Below are 23,487 nucleotides of genomic sequence, written 5' to 3'. Positions count from 1 at the left end.
CCTCTCCCAATCTCGCTTTCCATATATACAAATACATATGTATAATATACAATTATCTAACCGATATACATATACAATTCACCTCTCCCACTCTTTGCCCTCTCTCGCGCGTCTCTCTCCTCTCTCTCCCAGTCTCGCTCGCCTCTCTCCTCCCTATAACATGTAGCTACGAATTGTAATTATCAAACTATAGCTATAGAGAGTAATTAGGCTATTTTTGAGTGGCTATATGTGAAAGTTCCTCAATTTTTAAACTATCTTTTTCTTTATAAATATATAGATTAACTCAATAAATTGTGAAAATTATTAAATTGTCTCAACTTTTTATACAATTTTATTAAATAAGCGAAAGTTTACTATAATGAAAAGGGTCATATTTACTCTTCAATGCCACTCAACAAGAAAGAAGATTTGGGACGAATAGAATTGTAGTAGAACATAGACCAAAGAAAATGTTGTTACTATTTGTAACTCAACGAGAGAATGGGCACTCGAGTTATGCTTAATGGGTCCTCACATTGGGTGGGTGGGGTAAAATATTAAAAAGGAAGTAAATTTTTAATTGTGATATAATAGCTATATAGGCGACATATTGGTGCTACGTAGGATGATAAAAGTTAAAATATGATCCCAAAGGTAAATATATGCCAAAGTTGGATGTCAAATGCAAATATATCAAAAAAAAGTATGACGAAAAATAAATATAACCTTTTTTAAGAGTACAAAGGTAAATATGACCCTTTTCCGAAAGTATAATTGATCATTATAAAACAATTTTCAAAAAACACAATATTTATTGATCGAACTTTAGTATAATAAAAAAGTAAAATTGAATATAAATTGTAGTGTATTATTCTTTAGTATAATTATTGCACATTATATGGTCAATCTCTTCAGGTTGAGCACGTATTTCTAGATATAAATGTTTTAAATAATGGTAAGAGTGTTAATATTATGCTATATAAATTTGGTTGATGGGAGTAGTATTTATATCAAATATAAATGATTTAAAGGTTGGTAATAGTAATAATATCAACTATAAATTTTGTTTACATATGAAATAAAATGGTTGGTAGATATAAAATAGTAATTTTGTTTTTACAACATATAAGCTCGTGAATCAATTTGTACTTAAAAACGTGAAATCATGATATTAAATTTTCAAATCATTTTTTTGGGGAAAAAATGAGATTTCATCTCTTGATTTAAATCACAAAACAAAAATCGCATGTTCAAACACCTACTAAAAACACATATGGATCGTTTGGTAGTTGATTAGAGGTATGCATGTATTAGTAATATAATGATTAGTTATGAGTGAATCTATGTATTATCTTATTCATGTATTAGTTATGCAATGATTAGTTGTACATGTATTAGTTATTCCACCTTCTTTTCTGAGTAAAACAAAACATAGATTTCTTCATAACTTATACATGTATTAGTTATGCAAGTTTCTAAATCAACTAAATATTGTATTAATTTTATACATGAATAACTTATCTCTTTTCTATCTACCAAACGTCGTATAAGTTGTACGAAAAATAATATTTGGTTAAGTTGAATTTTATCCAATTACCAAACGCCCCCTAAAATAAGAGTTGTTTGATAGAGTGTACTAAAAAAATAATGCATGCATTAACTTTCTATTTTATTAATACCTTATTTAGCACATTTTTATACATAGTATTGTGTATTGAGGTACGTATTACTAATACCATAAAAAAAATTCATATTTTATTAGTAATACAAGGAACTTCAACACATACATAAGCTTCATCAATGACATAACTATCCCTCAAATCCTTTAAAAAAACAGTTTCCATTTCCCTAAGCTAAATAATGTGGAGGATATTCTTGTAAACAATTTTTTAAAATTACTCCCTTTGTCACAATTTATGTAACATTTTTCATTTTTCGGAGTCAAACAGTTTAAGTTTGATCGGGAATTTGCGCATGAATTTTTCAATTTTTTTGATTGAAATTTATATATTTGTAAATAAGTAAAAAGTACTATAAGACACAATAAATGATAATTCAAAATATTTAAAACATCTATGAAAAATTTACAGTTAAAGATAGATTTGTTTGAATCTCGAAATTCAAAAAGTGCCACATATAATAAGACGGATGGAGTAAAAGTTATGCAACATTTATTATTTTAATAGATCAAATTAAACAATATATATGAAATAATGTTAACATAAGTACATAACTAATATCTGTCTTATTAATACACTACATGCAATATTATTTTTAATAGGGAAAATTGTATATAATAGCAGACTATTAATTCAAATTAAATGCTATAAATATAGTATGATTTAATTGTACTCCATAGCAAACTGTTGTTATTTTGCCTCTCTCTTGGTGAATCTCGCCCGCCACTCTCGTTCTCTCCCTCGCCTCTCTAGCTTTTTATACAAATGCAAGTGTATAAAATGCGTTTGTGTTTGTATAAAGCGAGAGAAAATTGTATATATACATATATTTTCGTTCCCCTCTCCCCGATCTCGCTCACCACTCTCCCTCACTCGCCTCTCTCACTTTATACAAAAAACGCAAATTGTATAAAATGTGTTTGTGTTTGTATAAAGCGAGAGAAAATTGTATATACAAATACAAATACNNNCGTTTGTGTTTGTATAAAACGAGAGAAAATTTTATATATACATATATTTTCGTTCCCCTCTCTCCCCTCTCCCAAATCTCGCTCGCTCACTTTATACAAACACAAATGTATACATTGTGTTTGTATAAAACGAGAGAAAATTGTATATACAAATACAAATGCATATATTTTCGTCCTATACACTTATTATTATACAAATACGATCTTCCACTGCCCAGTTTTCTTTTGTCTTTCTCGCTTTATACAAACACAAATTATATAATTGATCTTTATACCAAAGCAGATTATACAACTGCTTTCTTTTTTATATATATATATAGCGAAATATACATATTTATGTTTGTTATGGAGCGCAATTATGCAAACTATAACTATAACATACAAATATGATTTTTGTGTTTGCTATATGTGAAAGTTGTTATTTTTAATACACTCTACCAAACTATCGCGGACCAAGTAATAAGTTGTAGAGTCAAGAAGGTAGACCCCACCAAATGGGGGTATGCAAGGACAGAAGTGTAATGTGTCCTGGAAAACTAAAACAAAACCAGAGACCAAACACACAAGACTGACTGCAAAAAGCTAACATTTCATTCATTTGCTTCCTTTTTCTCTTCTCCTCTCTGCTTTTATCTCTTCAAACGTCGTCGTTTCTCTACCGCTGCTGCTGCTCAGACTCCCTTTTTACTGCTTTCCGGTCGATCGGCTTGTTTTGGGAGCCTATACCATACCATATCTCAAAATTATCAAAGTCAAGTCTACTCGATCCAGGTTATTTTCTGTAATTTTATCCTTAGATCACCTAATTTGTTGATTTCTAGGGGTTTTGTGTTAATTTTCAGCTGGTTTTGTTGCTAAATTCTATAGCTTTGTTGTTGCCTGTTTATGCTTCGGTTATCTGACTTGTTTTCTTTCAAGCCTGAGCTTCAAATCGGAAACGCGTTTTTGTTGTAAATTACCATTAAACCCTTTCATCTGTTGGGGGAGATAAGGGGAAATGGAACTTCTTACAGTTGGGTGGGTCTGTGCATGTTTTTTTCTTCTTCTCTTCTCAACAAATTCACTTCTTCTTTCAGTTAATTTTTCAGATGTTTCAGGCTTCTGAAGATTTAACTCAGAAATTCATTTTAGCTCTTAGCAGCAAAAAATTGGTCGAACAAGGCTTTTTGCCATTTCTATCCTTATTGCTCCATTAAAGTATATACTCATTAATTACATTTACTGATTTTAAATGATTTAGTCATTTAGCTAATTTGAATGAATTAAATGAACTGAAAGTTGAGGACGATTTTCCTTTAAACAATATCTTGTCTGTTAGTGAAGACCGAAGAACTTTTTCTTCTGTGTGTTCATTTTGAATTTAATTTTGGTTTAGTTATTTTCTGTCTATGTTTATTGTGTTTTGATAGTTCATGATTTTTTCTACAGGATTGTGGATTGTTAAAGTTTGACTAACAAATCCTCATGCCAAAGAACCTATAGTTTTTTTTCTGCAGTTGCTTTGAGGGGAAAATGCTGGAGGCTCCAAAGTTTGCGGGACTTATAGACTTAAATGAGAACCATGATCATTATGGTCTCACACAAAATTTTTACCATAAGCTTGGTGAAGGGTCAAATATGTCAATCGACAGTTATGGGAGCTTGCAGATGAGCAATGGTGGAGGTTCAGTTGCAATGTCGATGGATAATAGTAGTGTTGGATCAAATGATTCACATACTCGTATTTTAAATCATCAGGGTCTCAAGCGTGTCCACAATAACTATTCGGTTGCAGCTAGTGTAAATAAGGGCAAAACTTCTCATGGGTTGAGTGATGATGCCCTAGCTAAAGCGTTGATGGATCCTCGATTTCCTACCAATGGGCTTGAGAATTATGATGAGTGGACAATTGATTTGAGGAAGCTCAACATGGGGCCAGCTTTTGCGCAAGGGGCTTTTGGTAAACTGTACAAGGGAACTTACAATGGTGAGGATGTTGCTATCAAGCTTCTAGAGAGGCCAGAGAATGATCTTGAGAGGGCTCACTTGATGGAGCAGCAGTTTCAGCAGGAAGTTATGATGTTGGCAAGGTTGAAACATCCAAATATTGTTCGGTTTATTGGTGCATGCCGTAAACCCATGGTGTGGTGTATTGTCACTGAATATGCTAAAGGAGGATCAGTTCGTCAGTTTCTCACTAGGCGACAAAATCGATCTGTGCCCCTAAAGTTAGCAGTGAAGCAGGCCTTGGATGTTGCAAGGGGTATGGAATATGTGCATGGCCTGAATCTGATACATCGTGACCTGAAATCTGATAATTTATTAATTTCTGCTGATAAATCAATCAAGATTGCAGACTTTGGGGTTGCTCGTATTGAGGTGCAGACAGAAGGAATGACACCAGAGACTGGAACATACCGCTGGATGGCTCCGTAAGCCTCTAACCCTTTAGCAACCTTGTTAGATGTGATTGTCTTATTTACTGTTACCTTTCTCAAAAAAATAAAAAGTGATTTTCTTAAGTTACCTAATTAAAAAAAAGAAAAGTGATTTTCTTAGTCTAAGCCTGTTCTTCTGGCAAAACCATAATACAGAGCTTTTGCTTTTATTTTTCTTTTCAAAATGTTAAATATCAGCCATAACACAGAGCTACTTCGGCTGTTCCATAGATTCTTTCATGGTTTCAGTTTCCTTCTTTTTGTAAAATTCATACAAATGTTTTGCATACAGTACGTGCCCTATTGTTCGTTCAGCTGAGGGTCTATCGGAAACCACATCTCTACCTTCTCAAGGTAGGGGTAAGGTCCGCGTACACTCTACGCATCTCATACCCCACCTGTGGGATTACTCTTGGGTTCGTTGTTGTTATTGTTGTTGTTTTACATATTTGTGTTTGCAATGCAATTGCCTTCAACTTAGCAAAGAAAATAGAGAAATGGTGGCAATAAGATATGTTTATGTTCTGCCCCCAAGGCCTAGCTCGAGTGGCAAAAGGTGATGAGTTTTCTCCCTATCTGCGAAACTTTGGGTTGCATATAGCATCTTGAGCTCTCATAATTTCCTGTCTACGAGCTACTTAAATGGTTATTCTACTTGAACACTGATGGCTTAAGCCCACAATACTGGTGTTATTTAACAACCACAGTGCTTTACTTGTCTATCAGTTTCCTTTAAACCAAAATATCATTAACTGCTGATAATAATGGAGAAACTGGAGCCCCCAAGGCCTAGCTCAAGTGGCAGAAGGTGGAGGATTTGTAGCTTAGGTCGCAGGTTCAAGCCCCACACCATGCAAAGCAAATCCCGGTATTTAAGTGGAGAAGGGTAGAGGGGCGGGCCCATTATCCACCGAGTTTAGAAGACTGTGATTGGTGGCCCAAAGGGCGGGTCACAGGTGGAGTTCTCGGTTATCAAAAAAAAAAAAAAAAGAATATGTTTATGTTCCAACATGATATTTGGCTGAACATTTCTTTGCACTATATCTTCTGGTTAATGATCTAAATATACTTGCACCTGCATTGCCCAAAGTTAGATTGTAAGTGAAAAAGTGATGGGTTTAATTATTTTTTTGATGATTGAGAAATCTGTCGGGAGCCAACTGGAGCTCTTGAAACTCGGGGATCATGGACCCGCCCTGCCCCTCTTCCCTCAAACCTTTGGGCCAATGGATCTTGCGAAACTTGGGGATGATGGGCCCACCCCTCCACCCTCCTCCTCTCAAATTTTTCATCGAGCCAACCGGAGCATTTGAAACTCGGGGATGATGGACTCATGGACCCGTCCCTTTACCAGTTTACCTTCCTTTTTAATATTGGCCTTAATTCGCTTAGCGAAGTGTTCATATTATGACCTAAGACACAAATTCCTCTCATTTGCCAATTGCGCTAATCCATGGGGAAAAATATGATGGGTTTAAGTACTCTATAACCCTTTGAAAAACCCAGATTGATTGTGTCTAATGTTCCTATTGTATGCCTGGTATTGCTAAGAGAGAGAGAGAAGTTGTTTCTTCCAGTCATTCCTTAAACTTAGTTGTTTGTGCCTCTTGCTAGAAATGTCAAAAACTCCTTTTTTGTGGGTTTTAGTGTGCTTAACTCAGTCTAGCTCATGGAATTTGTTTTCAGGATGTATAGAGATGAGCCGTAGTTCATTCTCATGTGCTTTTAAGGAATGTTCTAGTTAGAACAGTATACAGAAGCTCATCATCTGTCACCTTCGTTTTAAACTTTTAAAGGGTTAAAGTTAATTATATATTTTTTGGCTTCGCCATATATTTGTCTCTCATCTTCTGTTCCCTCTTCTGCCATTCTAGGGTCTCACTGGTAATAAATTGTACATGGTGCTCGTTCCATGTAACAGTAATCAAACTGAGAAATGTTAACCATTTCTGTTTGGTTGTTGTAGGCACTTCAGATTAAGTGGTTCAACTTATTTTTTTGGGTGTGTCATCTCTTTTTTTTTTTTATAACAGTGTGTCATCTCTTATTCTTAACTTAAATTCAACAGAATTAGCTCCAAGATTAGTGTTTCTTTTTATAACGTGGTTTCTGGGCCAGCTAGTGCGCACCTCGAATATTCATGAGGTACTTGCTACCTCCCGCTAACACGGGTACCAGATAACTTGGTCTGCCAAGGCTTAGACAAATATGTTTTTGTCTAAACCTTGGTCACACCACTTCATTGACCACTAGGCCACACCTTGTGCTCCAAGATTAGTTTTTTCTCCTTGCCTTATTTCAAACAATACAAGTAAGAAGAGTAGATTGGCAAAAATATAACTTGTATAATCATAACATCTACTATCATTTGTGTTGAGATTGTGTCCTGAATATGGCTACTGGGAGTACATTGAATTTTTTAGTTCGAGTCCTATGGATATTTCTGGTTTTAATGCTTCTTATGGAAGATCACATGGACATGGAAGACTGAAATAGAGCCTGTATTCCTTGTAGATCTTTTGTAGGATATTCTTTCTCTCAAGATTTTGTGAAGAGAAGTCTAATGCTTGTGGGAAGTTCCTGAACGGCCAAAAGTAGGTGCCAACTGTATCTGGATATAGGTGATCAGGTTGAAATTTACCTGATGAAGCTGCACCTATGTTTAGTTTTTATTATTAGGTCTAGAAATCTGATGTTATAGGTATTTTCATTGTAGATCTGGCTGGCCCTGTGTATAAAATGTTTTGTGATTGATGATAGCTTCTAAATTTAACTCCACTAGGCCTATGAGTGAATCTTCAATGCGATAGATAACTTGTATCATCCTAGCCTTTACTTGTATAGGGAGACGCATTGAAATCAATTGTTTTCTGCTCTTGGTAATGCGTGAGGAAAATTCTTTGGTAGACTGAGTGTCAACTTTCCAATCATAAAAAATGAATAAAGTCTGCTACATTAGGTTTTTACCTTAAGATGGAGGAGTTTAACTGCCTCTACATGAATTCCTTTCTCAGTAGATGGTTTTCCAACACTTGTCTAAAATTGTACGGCACATCCTCGAATACCTAAATGATCTCAAATGAACTTTACAGTTCATGGGGTAAGTTATAGAGCATTGGGTAGTAATATAGCTTTGGATTGAGGCATAGTTGTTATTCTAATAGAAATCATTTTTTACTGCATGTTTTGAACTGATAAATTCTTTGAAATGAAAGTTAAGGCAGCCTTCTCCTAGTTAGGTGGGTAGTGGTCTTGCCCTTTTATCCCGGGTACTCGGGAATACCTTTTGTTTTTTTTGGTTCAGTTCAGTTATGCTCACCCACCTTGAGAAACATTGTAATTGCACCACATGAGTATTTTTTTTTTTTTGGGGAGGGAGGGGGGAATGCGTTTTATTTGAATATAAAAGAATGTGTTTGAAACTTCCTGGCTTAAGGGGACATCTGTACTACAAGTTCCTCCTCCCCTTGCTTTGGTGCCCTGCTACTTTTTGAACAGGTCCTGAAGTGTTGCCTCTGAGTAATGGGCTCAAATCTAGTTGTTGGATAAGTATCCTGCTCTTCGTGAGGTCCTTGGTTAAGTTTCTTAGGTTTGGTACATTTTTGTGATCTCATTATAATAGTACATTTAACGAGGAGAATAATGAAAGACCTTCGTCAAAAAGGTGTTTTTTATTCCAAAATGGCTGTCGTAGCTCCTTCCTATATTAAAGTATCTCTCTTTACTTTGGCTCTCTTTCTCTTCTGGAAGCAAAAGGGCTAGAACAAAGATCTGTCAATTCTTGCTTCAGAGTCCCTTGTGAATATTGCAGTAGGAGATTCTTGTTCGTACCCCTATTGTGGAGTATTCTTCATGTTATTGAGGATCTTGTTCAGTGTCAAGATACAACCACCTCAAGGAGTTCATATATTCCATCTCTGAAGTATGAGAGGGAATATATTTTGCACTTTAGCATTTGCTCTCGCATTGGATTATGTCAAATGTTTCTGCAAACGACCTTTTGAATCTCACTTGAATAATGTCGAAACTTGAACCACTACGCGTTCAGGTTTGCTCCTCCCTGAAATGGTATTTGCATCACTTGAGGTAGTTTCAGATATACTTTTAAACTAATGAAGTTTAATTCCAAGGCATATTTAGGTAATGGAACTTATTATGCCTCTCAGCGTGTTTTGACATTTCTATGTTCTTGTCAAAGCAGGCTATATTCCTTAAGACAATTGGAGATCAATAGTCAATTCTTTAATATGCTTGTCTCATGCATACTGGATAGTGGATACCATGGTTTCCCTGCCTTATCTAAAGCGATCAAGCAGTGTAGATCTTTTCTTAAAAGAACTCAGGTTTTTAGATCTCTCTCGGAGAAGTATGAAAGAAAAGTGCATGCGTCAAATCTTCTAAAGGATTTAGATAGGCTGATATAGCATGTGTACACTCACATGAAAAACACACCAGAATATTGAAGGTACAAATTCACATACGTAAGAATATTCCAACTCTGTCTACTAAGAAATTACACTTATGTATGTATGGGTACACTGTAGTGTCATTTGTCAATCATTGCATTTGCATACTTGACAGCTTAAGTAGTTGTCAGATAAACTTTATAATCATGTGATTAAAACATATAGAACAAGTAAAATTACCAACGCCCCTGTTTGATAACTATAGTAAAGTTTTAATGACAAAAACAAAATGTTCACTTCAATTTGGGTCTGAATAGAGCATAGTGGTTGCAAATCCATATAGCCAGACCCAACTTTTTTCGAGGTTAAGCTAGTTGTTTGATTGATTGTTTATTGCATCACTACTACTTGGGTGCCTTTTCAATCGGAAACTTGATTAACATGTTGCTACATTCTAACAGACCAGAAGACATCTGAACTTATCATGGTTTAGAGCCCTTGAAATATTATTCATGTTAGCCTTCACAAAAGTTTTTAAAAAAAGGTATTCCTTATGTTAGCTTATTATCGGGCTTGATGTGGCAGTTAGGACGTGTACCTTGAGTTAGATGAGCAATCCAGGATGAAAAGAGATCGAAATATAGAGTTATATCCTTTTCCATTGGCTGGAGATCCATTACATAATTAAGTTTTAAGAAGAGTATCTATGGATATATCTCTAGAATACAATTGTTTGATAAGTTTCCATGGTCTAGCTTTCAACACAAAATTGGATATGAAACTTGATGTTACTTTCTCAAAAAAAAATAAACACAAAATTAGAGATGAAACTTGTCTTGGGAGATGAAATTACATTTTTTTTTAAAACTAAGGGAGATTGGAGAATAAGCGTGCATTTGTTAGAGAAATGAGAAATGAAGTTCTTCATTTCCAATTGGACAACCTTTTTCCGACATTTAGTCGAAGAAGATGGTGTTTATCGGTGCCTATAAGACACTGTCCAAATGCCTGTGATTGTGTTTGCATTTGTCAAAGAAATATGACAGATGAAGTTTTTCATTTCCAATTGGACAATCTTTTCCGACATTTAGTTGAAGAAGATAGTATTTGTGGGTGAATATAAGACGCTGTCAGAATGCTTGTGATAGGCATGGACATATCTAGTGGCTCTGGTGTTGCTTAAGTGTGCTGTTGCAATTTAGATGGACCACTTTGCTGTAATGGCACAAGATTTTTGAATGCAATTCTTCCAAGTGCGAGGAATGAGTAGTGTGTTGATGAGTAGCTTGCATGACTTGAGGAAAATAGATGGGAACTTGTCAAGTACCAAAGTTGATGCTATAAAGGTTGTCCCAGTTGCAATCTTCATGTCGAATAAGGCTCGTAGCTTGGCATGTGTAGCCACTCTTGGAAATCACATCCAATTATAATATATTCAAAAATCGATTTTAGGTTGTTTGGAAAAGGAAACAACCTGGCATATTTCCCCTGAAAAACTATCTATTCACTTCTTAGCAATTTATTTTTTTGGCAGTATTGATATCTTAGCAATACTTTCTGAATTGCATGTGTTTTGCAAAATAGAAATACACTGCTCCTAGTTGTGGTTTAGCATGTGTGGTGTTGTGGGCTACTTGAGAGCATTTTACTGTGTTTTGCAGGGAGATGATCCAGCACCGACCCTACACACAGAAAGTTGATGTTTATAGTTTTGGCATTGTTCTGTGGGAGCTTCTAACGGGGATGCTTCCCTTCCAGAACATGACTGCTGTGCAGGCAGCTTTTGCAGTTGTCAACAAAGGCGTCCGTCCAACCATCCCCAATGATTGTTTACCTGTACTAGGTGAAATCATGACTCGCTGCTGGGATGGTAACCCTGACAATAGACCACCCTTCTCTCAGGTGGTCAGAATGCTCGAGGCTGCAGAAATAGAAATCTTAACAACAGTCAGAAAGGCCCGTTTCAGGTGCTGCATCAGTCAACCCATGACCACAGATTGATATGGAAAGAGAAACTGTAGGCAGTAAAGGATTTGGGAAGGCTAAACAGAAGTGATTCAAAGTCTGGCATGTGTATGTATCTATGAGGCATAATTTCTTTATTCAGATAGAAAGAAGGGGAGAAAGTTATGGCAAGAAACTGTTTGATTTTGTGTTGTATCTTCTTTTGTTTTCCTTTTCTTCTTGAATTTAAGATTCTGATTAGTGATAATAGAATAGTAAGTGTATTTATACATATCTCTGTATTTTATTTTACTTTGATAAAATTTTATCAGGTGCTGAAGACGTTACATGCAGATCCACCCTGACCCCATAGATTACCTTTCGCATCTCTGATGCTTTATTTTATTATTATGCAGAAAATGTGGTAGGTCTTATCTTTCTTTTTTCTTCTAAATGTAATATATAGAAATGAGATAAGTTGACCTTCAGGAAGACGTGTGTGTGGTGTTGTGGTATACTATTTATTACCAAACATCATGCTTTCAACTGTTTTTGGTTGAATCTTGATTGATTATAAATGATTTAGCTGCAAATGAGAGGAAGTTTCATAAAATCCAATCTTACACAGGTAATTGAAAGTGATACAAACATATTCATCACTTCTACACAAGTAAAATGAAATAAGTCCAAACTTTAGACATCGTGAGTATCAATTAGTTCCCTACCCTTTGTCTCTACTGATAAGAGCAGAACACTGACTGCTGATAAAACTAGAACTGCTTCGAAACATACGATTGCAGCCGTCTGATGACACCCTCTTACCAGTTGCACCACCACTATAGGAGAAATCATGGGCCCTATTCTTCCCACAGAATTTGCAACTCCAATACCTGTTGACCTTACAGACGTTGGATATATCTGTATACAAGACATTAAAATGAGATAGTTGTCAACATATACTAACAACTAACAAGAAGAAGAGAGATTTCCACTTTTCTTTCAAATTCAATACATGCATCTGGCTTGAGAGTCAGGTGGTTCCAAATACACACCACTCTACCTGTTCGAGGTCTAAGAACGACTGGAAAGCTTTAAACTTCTTCAAATAAATGAAACATAATCTTGAAGTCAACTTTCTTATATATGCATCAAATTTGACTGGATGGAAACAGGAATGAGTATTCCTGTCTACAAATTTGCATTATTACAAGGAATGATAGTTACCTCTCGACAATAGACACCCACAATGGCAAAGCTTCCAGAAATGAAAGTACGAGCACCAAATAACAAGGCAGTAGTCAAAGCAGGTAGTTGAGGTGCAACAAGCGGTAAAATGCTCAGGAAGCCTAAACCACACATAAGTGCCACACTGAATTTCCGACCAACTTTATCCACCATTATAGCTGCTACAAGAGTTCCAGGGATCTCTGAGAGACCAAAAATAGAATAAATTGGATTTTAGAACCTGTAAACTTTTGACTAGTTGAGATGAATTTGACACAAGTAAAGAGAAGATTGTTTTACCTGCAAGACTATTGATGAGCACATTTGTATAAAGGCTCTGATCATCATTCAGGTTCAAAGCAATTGACGAATGTTGACATTGTCCACTGCTAAACAGTGAGGTCAGCAATATAATGCCATAATATGAGAAGGCATTTCCAATAAAAACCACCCATATGAGGAGGGTATTTCTAAGTAACGCGGGGGACAAAAGCATTAGTAGTGATGAGAAGCCTGATTTAAGAATCGAGACTTTGATTTTCCCAGGGGAAAGCAATTCCTCATGCACCTCAGTCACTTGAGAAGATACGAGCTTTCCAGGGGGAAGTTGTGTCTTATTGACGACAGCTATTTTCTTCAGAATATCATAGGCATCTCTTGTCCTACCTATGGCACACAGATATCTAGGAGATTCTACTGTAAATACAAATAACAAAAGTGCTGCAAATGATGGTATGGACGATAAAGCCAGTAACCATCTCCAACCTAATCTTGGCATAATCATCTGCAACATAAACAAAGAGAATGCCATATGTTTTTGATGTTCCGTGATCTTGATAGTGGCACCAACCTCAGTAAAACTCTTAATTTAATCATATTTTCCTTTGCAAGAACATTCATGTATGAATATGTATATAACTTATAAGCAGCAACTTACAACGTAGTTATACTATTTCGAAAAAGAATAGTATCTAGAGATTATACTGAGTCACTTACTTCCACAACACATCTGCATATTTTTTGTTAACATAACTTTAAGCATATACAGACATGCTATATGTAAATTAAATATAAATACCAAGATCTTGAACATGAGAATCCTACATAACATTGTGATTAGAAGCGTACCTGATGCGGAAGACATTCTTGCAGTAGGGATGAACAAGGATTACTTCCAATAAATTAATTTCTTTTTCATTGGGGCGGCAGGGATGAAGTGGAGGCTTGCCTCTAGAGACTTGTGTGATAAGAAGGTACCACCTAAACTTAAAGTAAGTTCTATAGAGTGGTAGTTAGATCGTCCTTGTTGTATGGGGTGGAGTGATGGACAGTCCAAGGACTCACATGTTCAAAAAATGCATGTTGTGGAGATGAGGATATTGAGATGGATGTGTGGGCATATTAGGCTTGTTAGTGCCTGTCGTATTACCCTAGTAGTTCTGGCCATATGTTGTTTATTGTGTTTCAATTATCACTTGCTATTGTTCTTTCTTGTAGGCTTTACACTAATTTTCTTACTAACCGCTATGCTTTCTTCATTCTTTCAGAAACAGCCCTAGTGGAAGGAATTTCAGTGGGTATGTTGTTATTTTCCCTTTCTAACGTCTGATAAAACGTCACAGTGGCTTGAGTGATGGAAAATTCCTACAGAGGTGGTAACTGTAATGGGTAGAGTAGAGAGGACCAATTTATTTGGAGGCGCAATTAAATGGAAGATGAAGAAAAGCAAATTGAAAAACATTTCATATTAGTAAAGCAAAAGAAATGTACCAGTGCTAATAGAGCCTCAAGTATTGTTCCAATTGTCCAAAAACCTGCATAAATCATCATCCACATTCCCCTATTTTGTGAAGGCACAAATTCAAGAAACCAAGATCCATGTACAAGTCCACCCCCTGCTCCAAATCCAACCATCATACGCCCAGCAAGCAACCAATTATAATTCGGAGAAAAGATACAGAGTGTAGCACATACAGCCGTCACTATCGCTATACTTAAAAGCCCCTTCCTGTTCGTTAATTAACAACACATAATGAAAAATTAGATTCTTCCCAAACATCAAAATACAAATAAAATTATACATTTCTTGCCTTCTTCCATAACAATCTGTGATAAACCCCCAAAATAAAGCTCCGATAAGCATGCCAACGAAAACGACACTACTCATAAGACTTTCTTGAGTAGGAGAAAGAGACCATTGGGACCTTAAAGCAGGTCCTATAAAAGAGAGAATCATAGTCTCTACTGCTTCTGAAATAGAACCAAGACCTGCATAACACAATACCATATACTGAAATTTACCAATTCCAACTGATGTGAGTGCTTCTTCCATTGTGTACACAGAACCATCATCTTCTTCAACTTGCTCTATTGCCATCTCCAAAGTGGGAGGAAAAAAATAATCATCAAGATATTTCTTTTATATTACCCTTATTAATAAGCCAACAACAACCAGTGGTACTAAAATTTCAGTGGCTGCTATTGAGTACTTCATCTTTTGTGGGCCTACTTTTTTACTTCTTTTTCCCTGCCTTTTGCCAACGACCGAACCCTTTCAAAGTTCTTTCTACCCCTGCAAATTGCAATCTCTCTCCTTCTCGCTAAGCTTCCCTTTTTCTCTTCTCCAGCTTTCTGTCCTATTTTCCTCTTTCACTTTGATTTCTCGCTCTCTTATTTTTTTTCTTTGCTTTCTTATCATCTTCCTCCAGGAGTTTTGGTTAAACTTTGTTACGCTGGGATCGCCGTAAGATTTAGGTTTTTTTTTTGTTTGAATTTTGGGTTCTGTTTGTTTGATTTTATGTTCGATTGTTTTGATATTGCTTCCATTTGGATATTCTATTGGCTTGTTTATTAAGTGCATAATTTCACACTGATAGACCAGTAGTGTTTGATAATATAGCTGAAACAACAAAATAATATTTTTTTCCTTACTGGTTTTTCCCTTTTCTTAATCTTCTTCCTTCAATGTATCTTCTCCTTTGGTGCTTTTACAAAATACTCCTGGTTCTGGATTCCAGAGACTAATATAATTTTTTTGTTCTTATATTTTATTAGAGATGAAACATCAATTTAAATTTTGAGCACCAAGTTCTGAAATTTTTATTGTTCTCCATTTCAATTGATCCAGGTGTTAAGATTATGCAATTAAAGTATTTCAGTTTGTTATAATTAGTTAGAAGTTAGTTAGATGTGTTACAAAATAGGGAATCAAGTTAGTTAGACTGTTTCTTCTAGATTGTTCCAATTACAGTTTGTATATATGTAACACTTTGTAAAGACTGATTCATTCAATCAAAAATTACATAGCTTCATGCTATTCTTCTCTAGTTTCAGTTTCCTCCATGTGAGCTTAGCTTTCATCAATGGAGTCTCTCAGCTTGTGTTGCTGATTTCATCATGGTATCAGAGCACAGAAATTGCTCGCAAGTTCTCTTCCGCATCTAATCCTTCGTGAGATTTTTTTCTGGTTTGTGATTGATCAATATTTTTTGAAGAAATTGCATTGTGAATTCCTCTATTGTTTCTGCCATTTCCGATCTTCATTTGATTTTCTCCTCTCTATTATCTGGAGGATTCATCTTGTTCTTGTTCGATTGTCACGATTGGATCTGTATTTGTTTCATGTTGTTATTAGTTGATTGTCGAGTGATTGAATCTCTTCGCGATTCTCAATATGGTTTATCTCCAAGCTGAAGTTACTTCGAGTTCCTCTCATCTTCATGCTGATCCCACATCAGTTCGAATAGATTTTGCCAGTCCTCTTTACTTACATCCATCAGAAAGTGCTGGATCTTCTCTATTGCCTGCAGTTTTTGATGGTTCAGGTTACAGATCTTGGAGAAGAGCTATACTTAGAGCTCTATCAGTGAAAAACAAAACAGGATTTATTAATGGAACAATTGTGCGACCTGCTCCTGTTGATCCTGGTTTTCTGCAATAGGAAAGATGTGATGACATGGTAACTTCTTGGATCCTGAATTCATTGTCTCCTGATCTACGTGACAGTCTGCAGTATGTAAACAATGCTTATGAACTTTGGGCAGAGTTGGAAGAAAGGTACGATCAAACCAATGGGTGCAAACTATATCAGCTACAGAAAGAGATCAATGACCTTGTCCAAGGTCCTCTAGACATTACTGGCTATTATACAAGAATGAAGAAGTTGTGGAAAGAAATGAGCACTATAGATGTCAATTCTCAGTGTACGTGTGTGTGCACTTGTGGTGGTAAGACCAAGTTGCACAAAGCTGAACAAGACAAGAGACTCATACACTTCTTAATGAGTTTAAATGAGATGTATACATCCATCAGAGGCAATATCCTTATGATGAGTACACTTCCAAGTATGGCACAGAGTTTTGCCATCTTATCCCAAGAGGAGAAGCAAAGGGAAGTAAAGCCTAACAATCATACAGTTCTTGACTCTACCTCACTAAATGCCTATGGCCAGTCTAGCAATAGTGCAGTACTCAAAGATCTTAATACTAACTACAGTTCCACTAGGGGAGGTGGAAACAACTCTGGAAACTTCAATAATAACAATGTGTTTAGGGCAGTTCTAGCACTACCAGGTCCTCTTTGTTTTGTGATTACTGCAAGAGATCAGGACACACAAATGACAGGTGTTACAAACTTCATGGCTACCCACCCAACTCACGGTTTCCAAAAGGGAAGAGATCAGGTTCAGCAGAAAATGTGTGTGCTTTTGAGATGAATGGGCACCAGAATGAGGAGGATCCTGCACTGAAGAAACAAATGCCATTGAACTTGTCTAAAGTCCAATATGAACAGTTACTGAATATTTTGGGAACTCTGCAGATTGGCAATGGGAATTCTAACTCAGACAATTCAGACAATATGATGAGTGGAGCTGTGAACTTGGCAGGTATACTTGCTTGCTACTCTTCTATAACTGAAATAAGTGATCTATCTTGTAGGTGTGCTAAACTAACTGCTGGTTCTTGGATCATAGATTCTGGTGCATCACATCACATGACCTACAACAAAACCATCCTTAAAAACATTAGACCACTACCTTACCCTTTCTTGATTACCTTACCTAGTGGATACAAAGTTAAAGTAATTGAAACTGGAGATGCTTGTTTGAATCCAACTTTAACCATATGCAATGTACTGTTTGTACCTAGTTTTAAATTCAATTTAATATATGTCCACTGTTTGTCCCTACAACTTAAATGGACAATCAGTTTTAACAACTTTTCTTATTCACTGCAAGGCCCTTCTCTGAAGAGCCCTCTGGAGATTAGTAAAGCCAAAAATGGCATATACTTCCTATGTCTCAGGTGCGATAATTGCCATGCATCTCTTGTTGGTAATGTTTCATCCCATGTTGCTAGTTGTCCTTCTCATTGTACCAGTCAAGCTTCCATTTCCCCATCTCCTTCTGTAAAATACTCTTACAAGATCAATAAAGAAGCTTGTTCAATTGTTGATAATATCAGCCCTATACAACAATATAATCCCAAAAGAATTGGCTAGGGAAAAGACTAAAATGCCCTTAATGATTCCCGGACGGATTTCCTTGTCAACTGCCCAACTTCAAAGGGCCATAACTCACTCATACGAACTCAGAATTGAGCAAACTCGATGGCGTTGGAAAGATCATTCCATAAGCTTCACAACCATAACTGGAACTACTCCTAACTCATCCTGAGCTGGGAGTTACGACTGCTCAAAGTTGGCCAAAAATCACTGGTTTCTACACTTAGCCAAATTTTCCAGATTTTCAAATCCTAAGCCTCTTCTTAGCTATTTCAATTTGTCGGATGTTACAAATTGGATTGTGAATTCCTCTATTGTTTCTGCCATTTCCGATCTTCATTTGATTTTCTCCTCTCTATTATCTGGAGGATTCATCTTATTCTTGTTCGATTGTCACGATTGGATCTGCATTTGTTACGTGTTGTTATTGGTTGATTGTCGAGTGATTGAATCTTTTCGTGATTCTCAATATGGTTGATCTCCAAGCTGAAGCTACCTCGAGCTCTCATTTTTATGCTGATCCCACATCAGTTCGAATAGATTTTGCCAGTCCTCTTTACTTACGTCCATCAGAAAGTGCTGGATCTTCTCTATTGCCTGCAGTTTTTGATGGTACAGGTTACAGATCTTAGAGAAGAGCTATACTTAGAGCTCTATCAGTGAAAAGCAAAACAGAATTCATTAATGGAACAATTGTGCGACCTGCTCTTGTTGATCCTGGCTTTCTGCAATGGGAAAGATGTGATGACATGGTAACTTCTTGGATCCTGAATTCATTGTCTCCTGATCTACGTGACAGTCTGCAGTATGTAAACAATGCTCATGAACTTTGGGCAGAGTTGGAAGAAAGGTACGATCAAACCAATGGGTGTAAACTATATCAGCTATAGAAAGAGATCAATGACCTTGTCCAAGGTCCTCTAGACATTACTGGCTATTATACAAGAATGAAGAAGTTGTGGGAAGAAATGAGCACTATAGATGTCAATTCTCAGTGTACATGTATGTGCACTTGTGGTGGTAAGACCAAGTTGCACAAAGCTGAACAGGACAAGAGACTCATACATTTCTTAATGGGTTTAAATGAGTTGTATACATCCAGAGGCAATATCCTTATGATGAGTATACTTCCAAGTATGGCGCATGTTTTTGCCATCTTATCCCAAGAGGAGAAGCAAAGGGAAGTGAAGCCTAACAATCACACAGTTCTTGACTATACCTCACTAAATGCCTATGGCCAGTCTAGCAATAGTGCAGTACTCAAAGATCTTAAGACTAACTACAGTTCCACTAGGGGAGGTGGAAACAACTCTGGAAACTTCAATAATAACAATGTGTTTAGGGGCAGTTCTAGCACTACCAAGTCCTCTTTGTTTTGTGATTACTGCAAGAGATCAGGACACACAAAGGACAGGTGTTACAAACTTCATGGCTACCCACCCAACTCACGGTTTCCAAAGGGGAAGGGATCAGGTTCAGCAGGAAATGTGTGTGCTTCTGAGATGAATGGGCACCGGAATGAGGAGGATCCTGCACTGAAGAAACAAATTCCATTGAACTTGTCTAAAGTCCAATATGAACAACTACTGAATCTTTTGGGAACTCTGCAGATTGGCAATGGGAATTCTAACTCAGACAATTCAGACAATATGATGAGTGGAGCTGTGAACTTGGCAAGTATACTTGCTTGCTACTCTTCTATAACTGAAATAGGTGATCTATCTTGTAGGTGTGCTAAACTAACTGCTGGTTCTTGGATCATAGATTCTGGTGCATCACATCACATGACCTACAACAAAACCATCCTTAAAAACATTAGACCACTACCTTACCCTTTCTTGATTACCTTACCTAATGGATACAAAGTTAAAGTAATTGAAAGTGGAGATGCTTGTTTGAATCCAGCTTTAACCATATGCAATGTACTGTTTGTTCCTAGTTTTAAATTCAATTTAATATCTGTCCATTGTTTGGCCCTACAACTTAAAGGGGCAGTCAGTTTTAACAACTTCTCTTGTTCACTGCAGGGCCCTTCTCTGAAGAGCCCTCTGGAGATTGGTAAAGCCAAAAATGGCCTATACTTCCTCTGTCTCAAGTGCCATAATTGCCATGCACCTCTTGTTGGTAATGTTTCATCCCATGTTGCTAGTTTTCCTTCTCATTGTACCAGTCAAGCTTCCCTTTCCCCATCTCCTTCTGTAAAATACTCTTACAAGATCAATAAAGAAGCTTGTTCAATTGTTGATTGTCCTTATCTTACTGATAACCATGTTTCTCATTCTGCTAATTTTTTACCTACATCTCATACTCATGATACTGAACTCTTGTGGCATGCTAGACTTGGACATGTTCCTTTTATAAAAATGAAGAGTATCTCTACTATACCAATAAGTTTTTCTGCTAGACAACCTTTTACATGTACCATATGCCCTATGGCAAGACAAGCTAGAATGCCTTTCCAGGAAAGCTCTACCACCACTAGAGAACATTTTGAGCTATTACACATTGATCTATGAGGGCCTTATCATGTACCTACACATGATGGCTATAGTTATTTTTTGACGATGGTAGATGATCATAGTAGATCAACTTGGACACAGCTGATCGGGTGCAAGAGTAATGCACTACAGGTTGTGAAGGCTTTTGTATCTCTCATAGAAAACCAATTTCAAACCAAGTTGAAAACCATTAGGTTTGATAATGGTCTAGAATTCACAAGTGGTGAGGCAACCAGTTTCTTTCAAGAAAAGGGAATAATACACCAAAGATCATGTCTTTATACCCCTCAACATAATGGTGTAGTAGAAAGGAAACACAAATATCTTTTGGAGACATCAAGGGCACTTCTTTATCAATCATAACTACCCATGAGATATTGGGGAGAGTGTGTCCTAACTGCTACCTACATCATTAACAGACTACTTACAAAAATACTGAAAAATAAGTCACCATATGAATTGTTGTACAAAAGAAAGCCTACTTATTCTCACCTTAGGAGTTTTGGATGTCTTTGTTTCCCCACTACTTTGAAAACTCACAAAGATAAATTTGAGCCAAGGGCAACATCTCACATCTTTATTTGATACCTTTTCAACACTAAAGGCTACAAGGTACTAGACTTAGCTACCAAAAGAGTTCATGTATCTAGAGATGTTCTTTTTCATGAGGCTATTTTTCCTTTTGTTGTTGCTCCTAATGGTTTTAGTTTTGATTCTGTCTTAAAGTTGCTTGTCCATTCTGATAAATTGTCTTCTATACCTAGTCAGATAAGTATTTTTGCTAATGATGAATTGCTGGAAACAAATGCATCTCCTGAAATTGCTAAAAACCATCCTGAACTTGTTCTTAACCAAGACACCAACAACACTGCCCAGTCCTCATCCTTGCCCCATCCTCATAATTTTGTCCCCACTAATGCACCATCAATACATGCACCTAGGAGAACCACTAGGTCCATTCACACCCCTAACTACTTGAAAGAATACAGTTACAATTTGCCCAAATTGCATTCCCTTACACATGTCTCAAATGCTCCTAATCCACACCATTCCCTAGCTTTTTTTTATCTCAAACCATAACCATGTATGCTTTACTACCTTGTGTTCTAATAGCCAGCAGTTAGTGAAGACCATCTCACATGAGTGTGAACTTGGTTCTTATGAAGAAGCAATCATGAATCCTGCCTGGCAAATGGCCATGACACAAGAGTTTGAAGCTTTATACACAAATGACACATGGGAGCTGGTTCCATTGCCTAAGGACAAGAAGCCCATTGGCTGCAAGTGGGTATATAAAATTAAACACAAGGCAGATGGGAGTGTGGAAAGATTCAAGGCTAGATTAGTAGTCAAGGGATACACTCAACAAGCCGGGATAGACTACACTGAGACTTTCTCACCCGTAGTCAAGATGACCACTGTTAGAACCTTGGTCTCTTTGGCTGTGAAGAGAGGATGGGACATGTACCAGTTGGGTGTGAACAATGCCTTTCTACATGGTGATTTGCATGAAGAGGTGTACATGGAATTGCCACAAGGCCTGATGGTGGACAATAACAACATGGTTTGTAGACTTAAAAAGTCACTTTATGGCCTAAAGCAAGCAAGCAAGAAATGGTATGACAAACTAGCAAGTAGTCTTTGTTCCAAGGGATACACACAGTCAAACAGTGACTATTCACTGTTTTATAAAAGGAAGGAGTGTTCCTTAGTATTTGTTGTTATCTATGTTGATGATGTGATCTTGACAGGTACTGATTTAGAGGAAATTACTTCACTGAAGGCTTTTTTGCATGATCAGTTTAAGATAAAAGACCTTGGTAAGCTGCACTATTTTCTGGGACTAGAAATATTGTACAGACAAGATGGTGTTCTGATTTCCCAAAGGAAATTCACTACTGACCTGCTAAAAGAGCATGACTTCATGAACTGCAAAGTTACTTCATCACCTCTTGATTCTACTGAAAAGCTTAAAGCTACAGATGGCAAGTTACTGTCAGATCCCACTCACTATAGAAAACTGGTGGGAAAGCTTAATTTCCTCACAAACACTAGGATGGATATAGCTTATAATGTTCAACATCTCAGTCAATTCATGTAGACACCCAGGGAACCACACTTGAAGGCTGTTTATCATGTCCTTAGATATCTAAATCAAGATCCTACATTAGGAATTTTTATCTCAAACACACCTGAATTTACTGTCAGCGCTTATTATGATTCAGATTGGACAGCTTGCCCTGACTCTAGGAAATTTGTCAGTGGGTACCTGGTCCTTATGGGTGATAGTCCCATTAGTTGGAAGTCCAAGAAACAGGCCACAGTGTCCTTATCATCAGCTGAAGCAGAATATAGAGTTGTGAGACAAGTGGTGGGAGAGTTGGTATGGTTTGAGAGATTACTTGTTGAATTGACAGTGGAATGTCCCCTGCCTATACGTGTGTTTTGTGATAGTCAGGCAACAGTTCACATTGCCAAAAATCCAGTATTCCATGAGAGGACAAAGCATAAGAAGTGGATTGCCATTTTGTTAGGGATAAGATCCAACAGGGACTAGTTGTACTTCAGCACATCTCCACCAACTCACAACTTGCAGATATCTTCACTAAGGCACTAACTGGAGTCAAACATGCCACGATTTTGAGCAAGTTGTCTGCGATTAGTTCACCTCCAACTTGAGGGGGGCTGTTGAGATTATGCAATTAAAGTAATTCAGTTTGTTATAATTAGTTAGAAGTTAGTTAGATGTGTTACAAAATAGGGAATCAAGTTAGTTAGATTGTTTCTTCTAGATTGTTCCAATTACAGTTTGTATATATGTAACACTTTGTAAAGACTGATTCATTCATTAAATTACATAGCTT

General features: G+C 36.7%; 4 protein-coding genes across 4 annotated transcripts; 3 read left to right on the top strand and 1 right to left on the bottom strand.

The window, feature by feature from the left end:
- Window positions 1-3,184: 3,184 nt before the first annotated feature.
- LOC102582891 (serine/threonine-protein kinase HT1-like) lies at window positions 3,185-11,782 on the top strand. The gene is made up of 3 exons (XM_006353694.2): window positions 3,185-3,403; window positions 4,061-5,043; window positions 11,117-11,782. The coding sequence occupies exons 2-3, from the start codon at window positions 4,145-4,147 to the stop codon at window positions 11,454-11,456; spliced, it is 1,239 nt and encodes a 412-aa protein (XP_006353756.1). The 5' UTR covers window positions 3,185-3,403; window positions 4,061-4,144; the 3' UTR covers window positions 11,457-11,782.
- Window positions 11,783-11,980: 198 nt separating this feature from the next.
- LOC102582543 (organic cation/carnitine transporter 7-like) lies at window positions 11,981-15,504 on the bottom strand. Its single transcript, XM_006353693.2, has 5 exons — window positions 14,714-15,504; window positions 14,394-14,631; window positions 12,924-13,407; window positions 12,624-12,826; window positions 11,981-12,317 (listed from the first exon to the last, which is right to left on the bottom strand). Exons 1-5 carry the CDS (start codon window positions 14,998-15,000, stop codon window positions 12,093-12,095), a joined length of 1,437 nt encoding a protein of 478 aa, XP_006353755.1. The 5' UTR covers window positions 15,001-15,504; the 3' UTR covers window positions 11,981-12,092.
- Window positions 15,505-16,578: 1,074 nt separating this feature from the next.
- LOC107061702 (uncharacterized) lies at window positions 16,579-17,337 on the top strand. The gene has a single exon (XM_015311448.1). It carries the CDS (start codon window positions 16,579-16,581, stop codon window positions 17,335-17,337), a length of 759 nt encoding a protein of 252 aa, XP_015166934.1.
- Window positions 17,334-19,015, top strand: LOC107061701 (uncharacterized). The gene is made up of 3 exons (XM_015311447.1): window positions 17,334-17,508; window positions 18,612-18,743; window positions 18,786-19,015. The coding sequence occupies exons 1-3, from the start codon at window positions 17,334-17,336 to the stop codon at window positions 19,013-19,015; spliced, it is 537 nt and encodes a 178-aa protein (XP_015166933.1).
- The last annotated feature ends 4,472 nt before the right edge of the window (window positions 19,016-23,487 follow it).

This window comes from Solanum tuberosum, unplaced genomic scaffold, assembly GCF_000226075.1.
Source record: "Solanum tuberosum cultivar DM 1-3 516 R44 unplaced genomic scaffold, SolTub_3.0 scf00157, whole genome shotgun sequence".
Taxonomy (NCBI): domain Eukaryota; kingdom Viridiplantae; phylum Streptophyta; class Magnoliopsida; order Solanales; family Solanaceae; genus Solanum; species Solanum tuberosum.
This window is presented reverse-complemented; position numbering and strand designations above follow the sequence as displayed.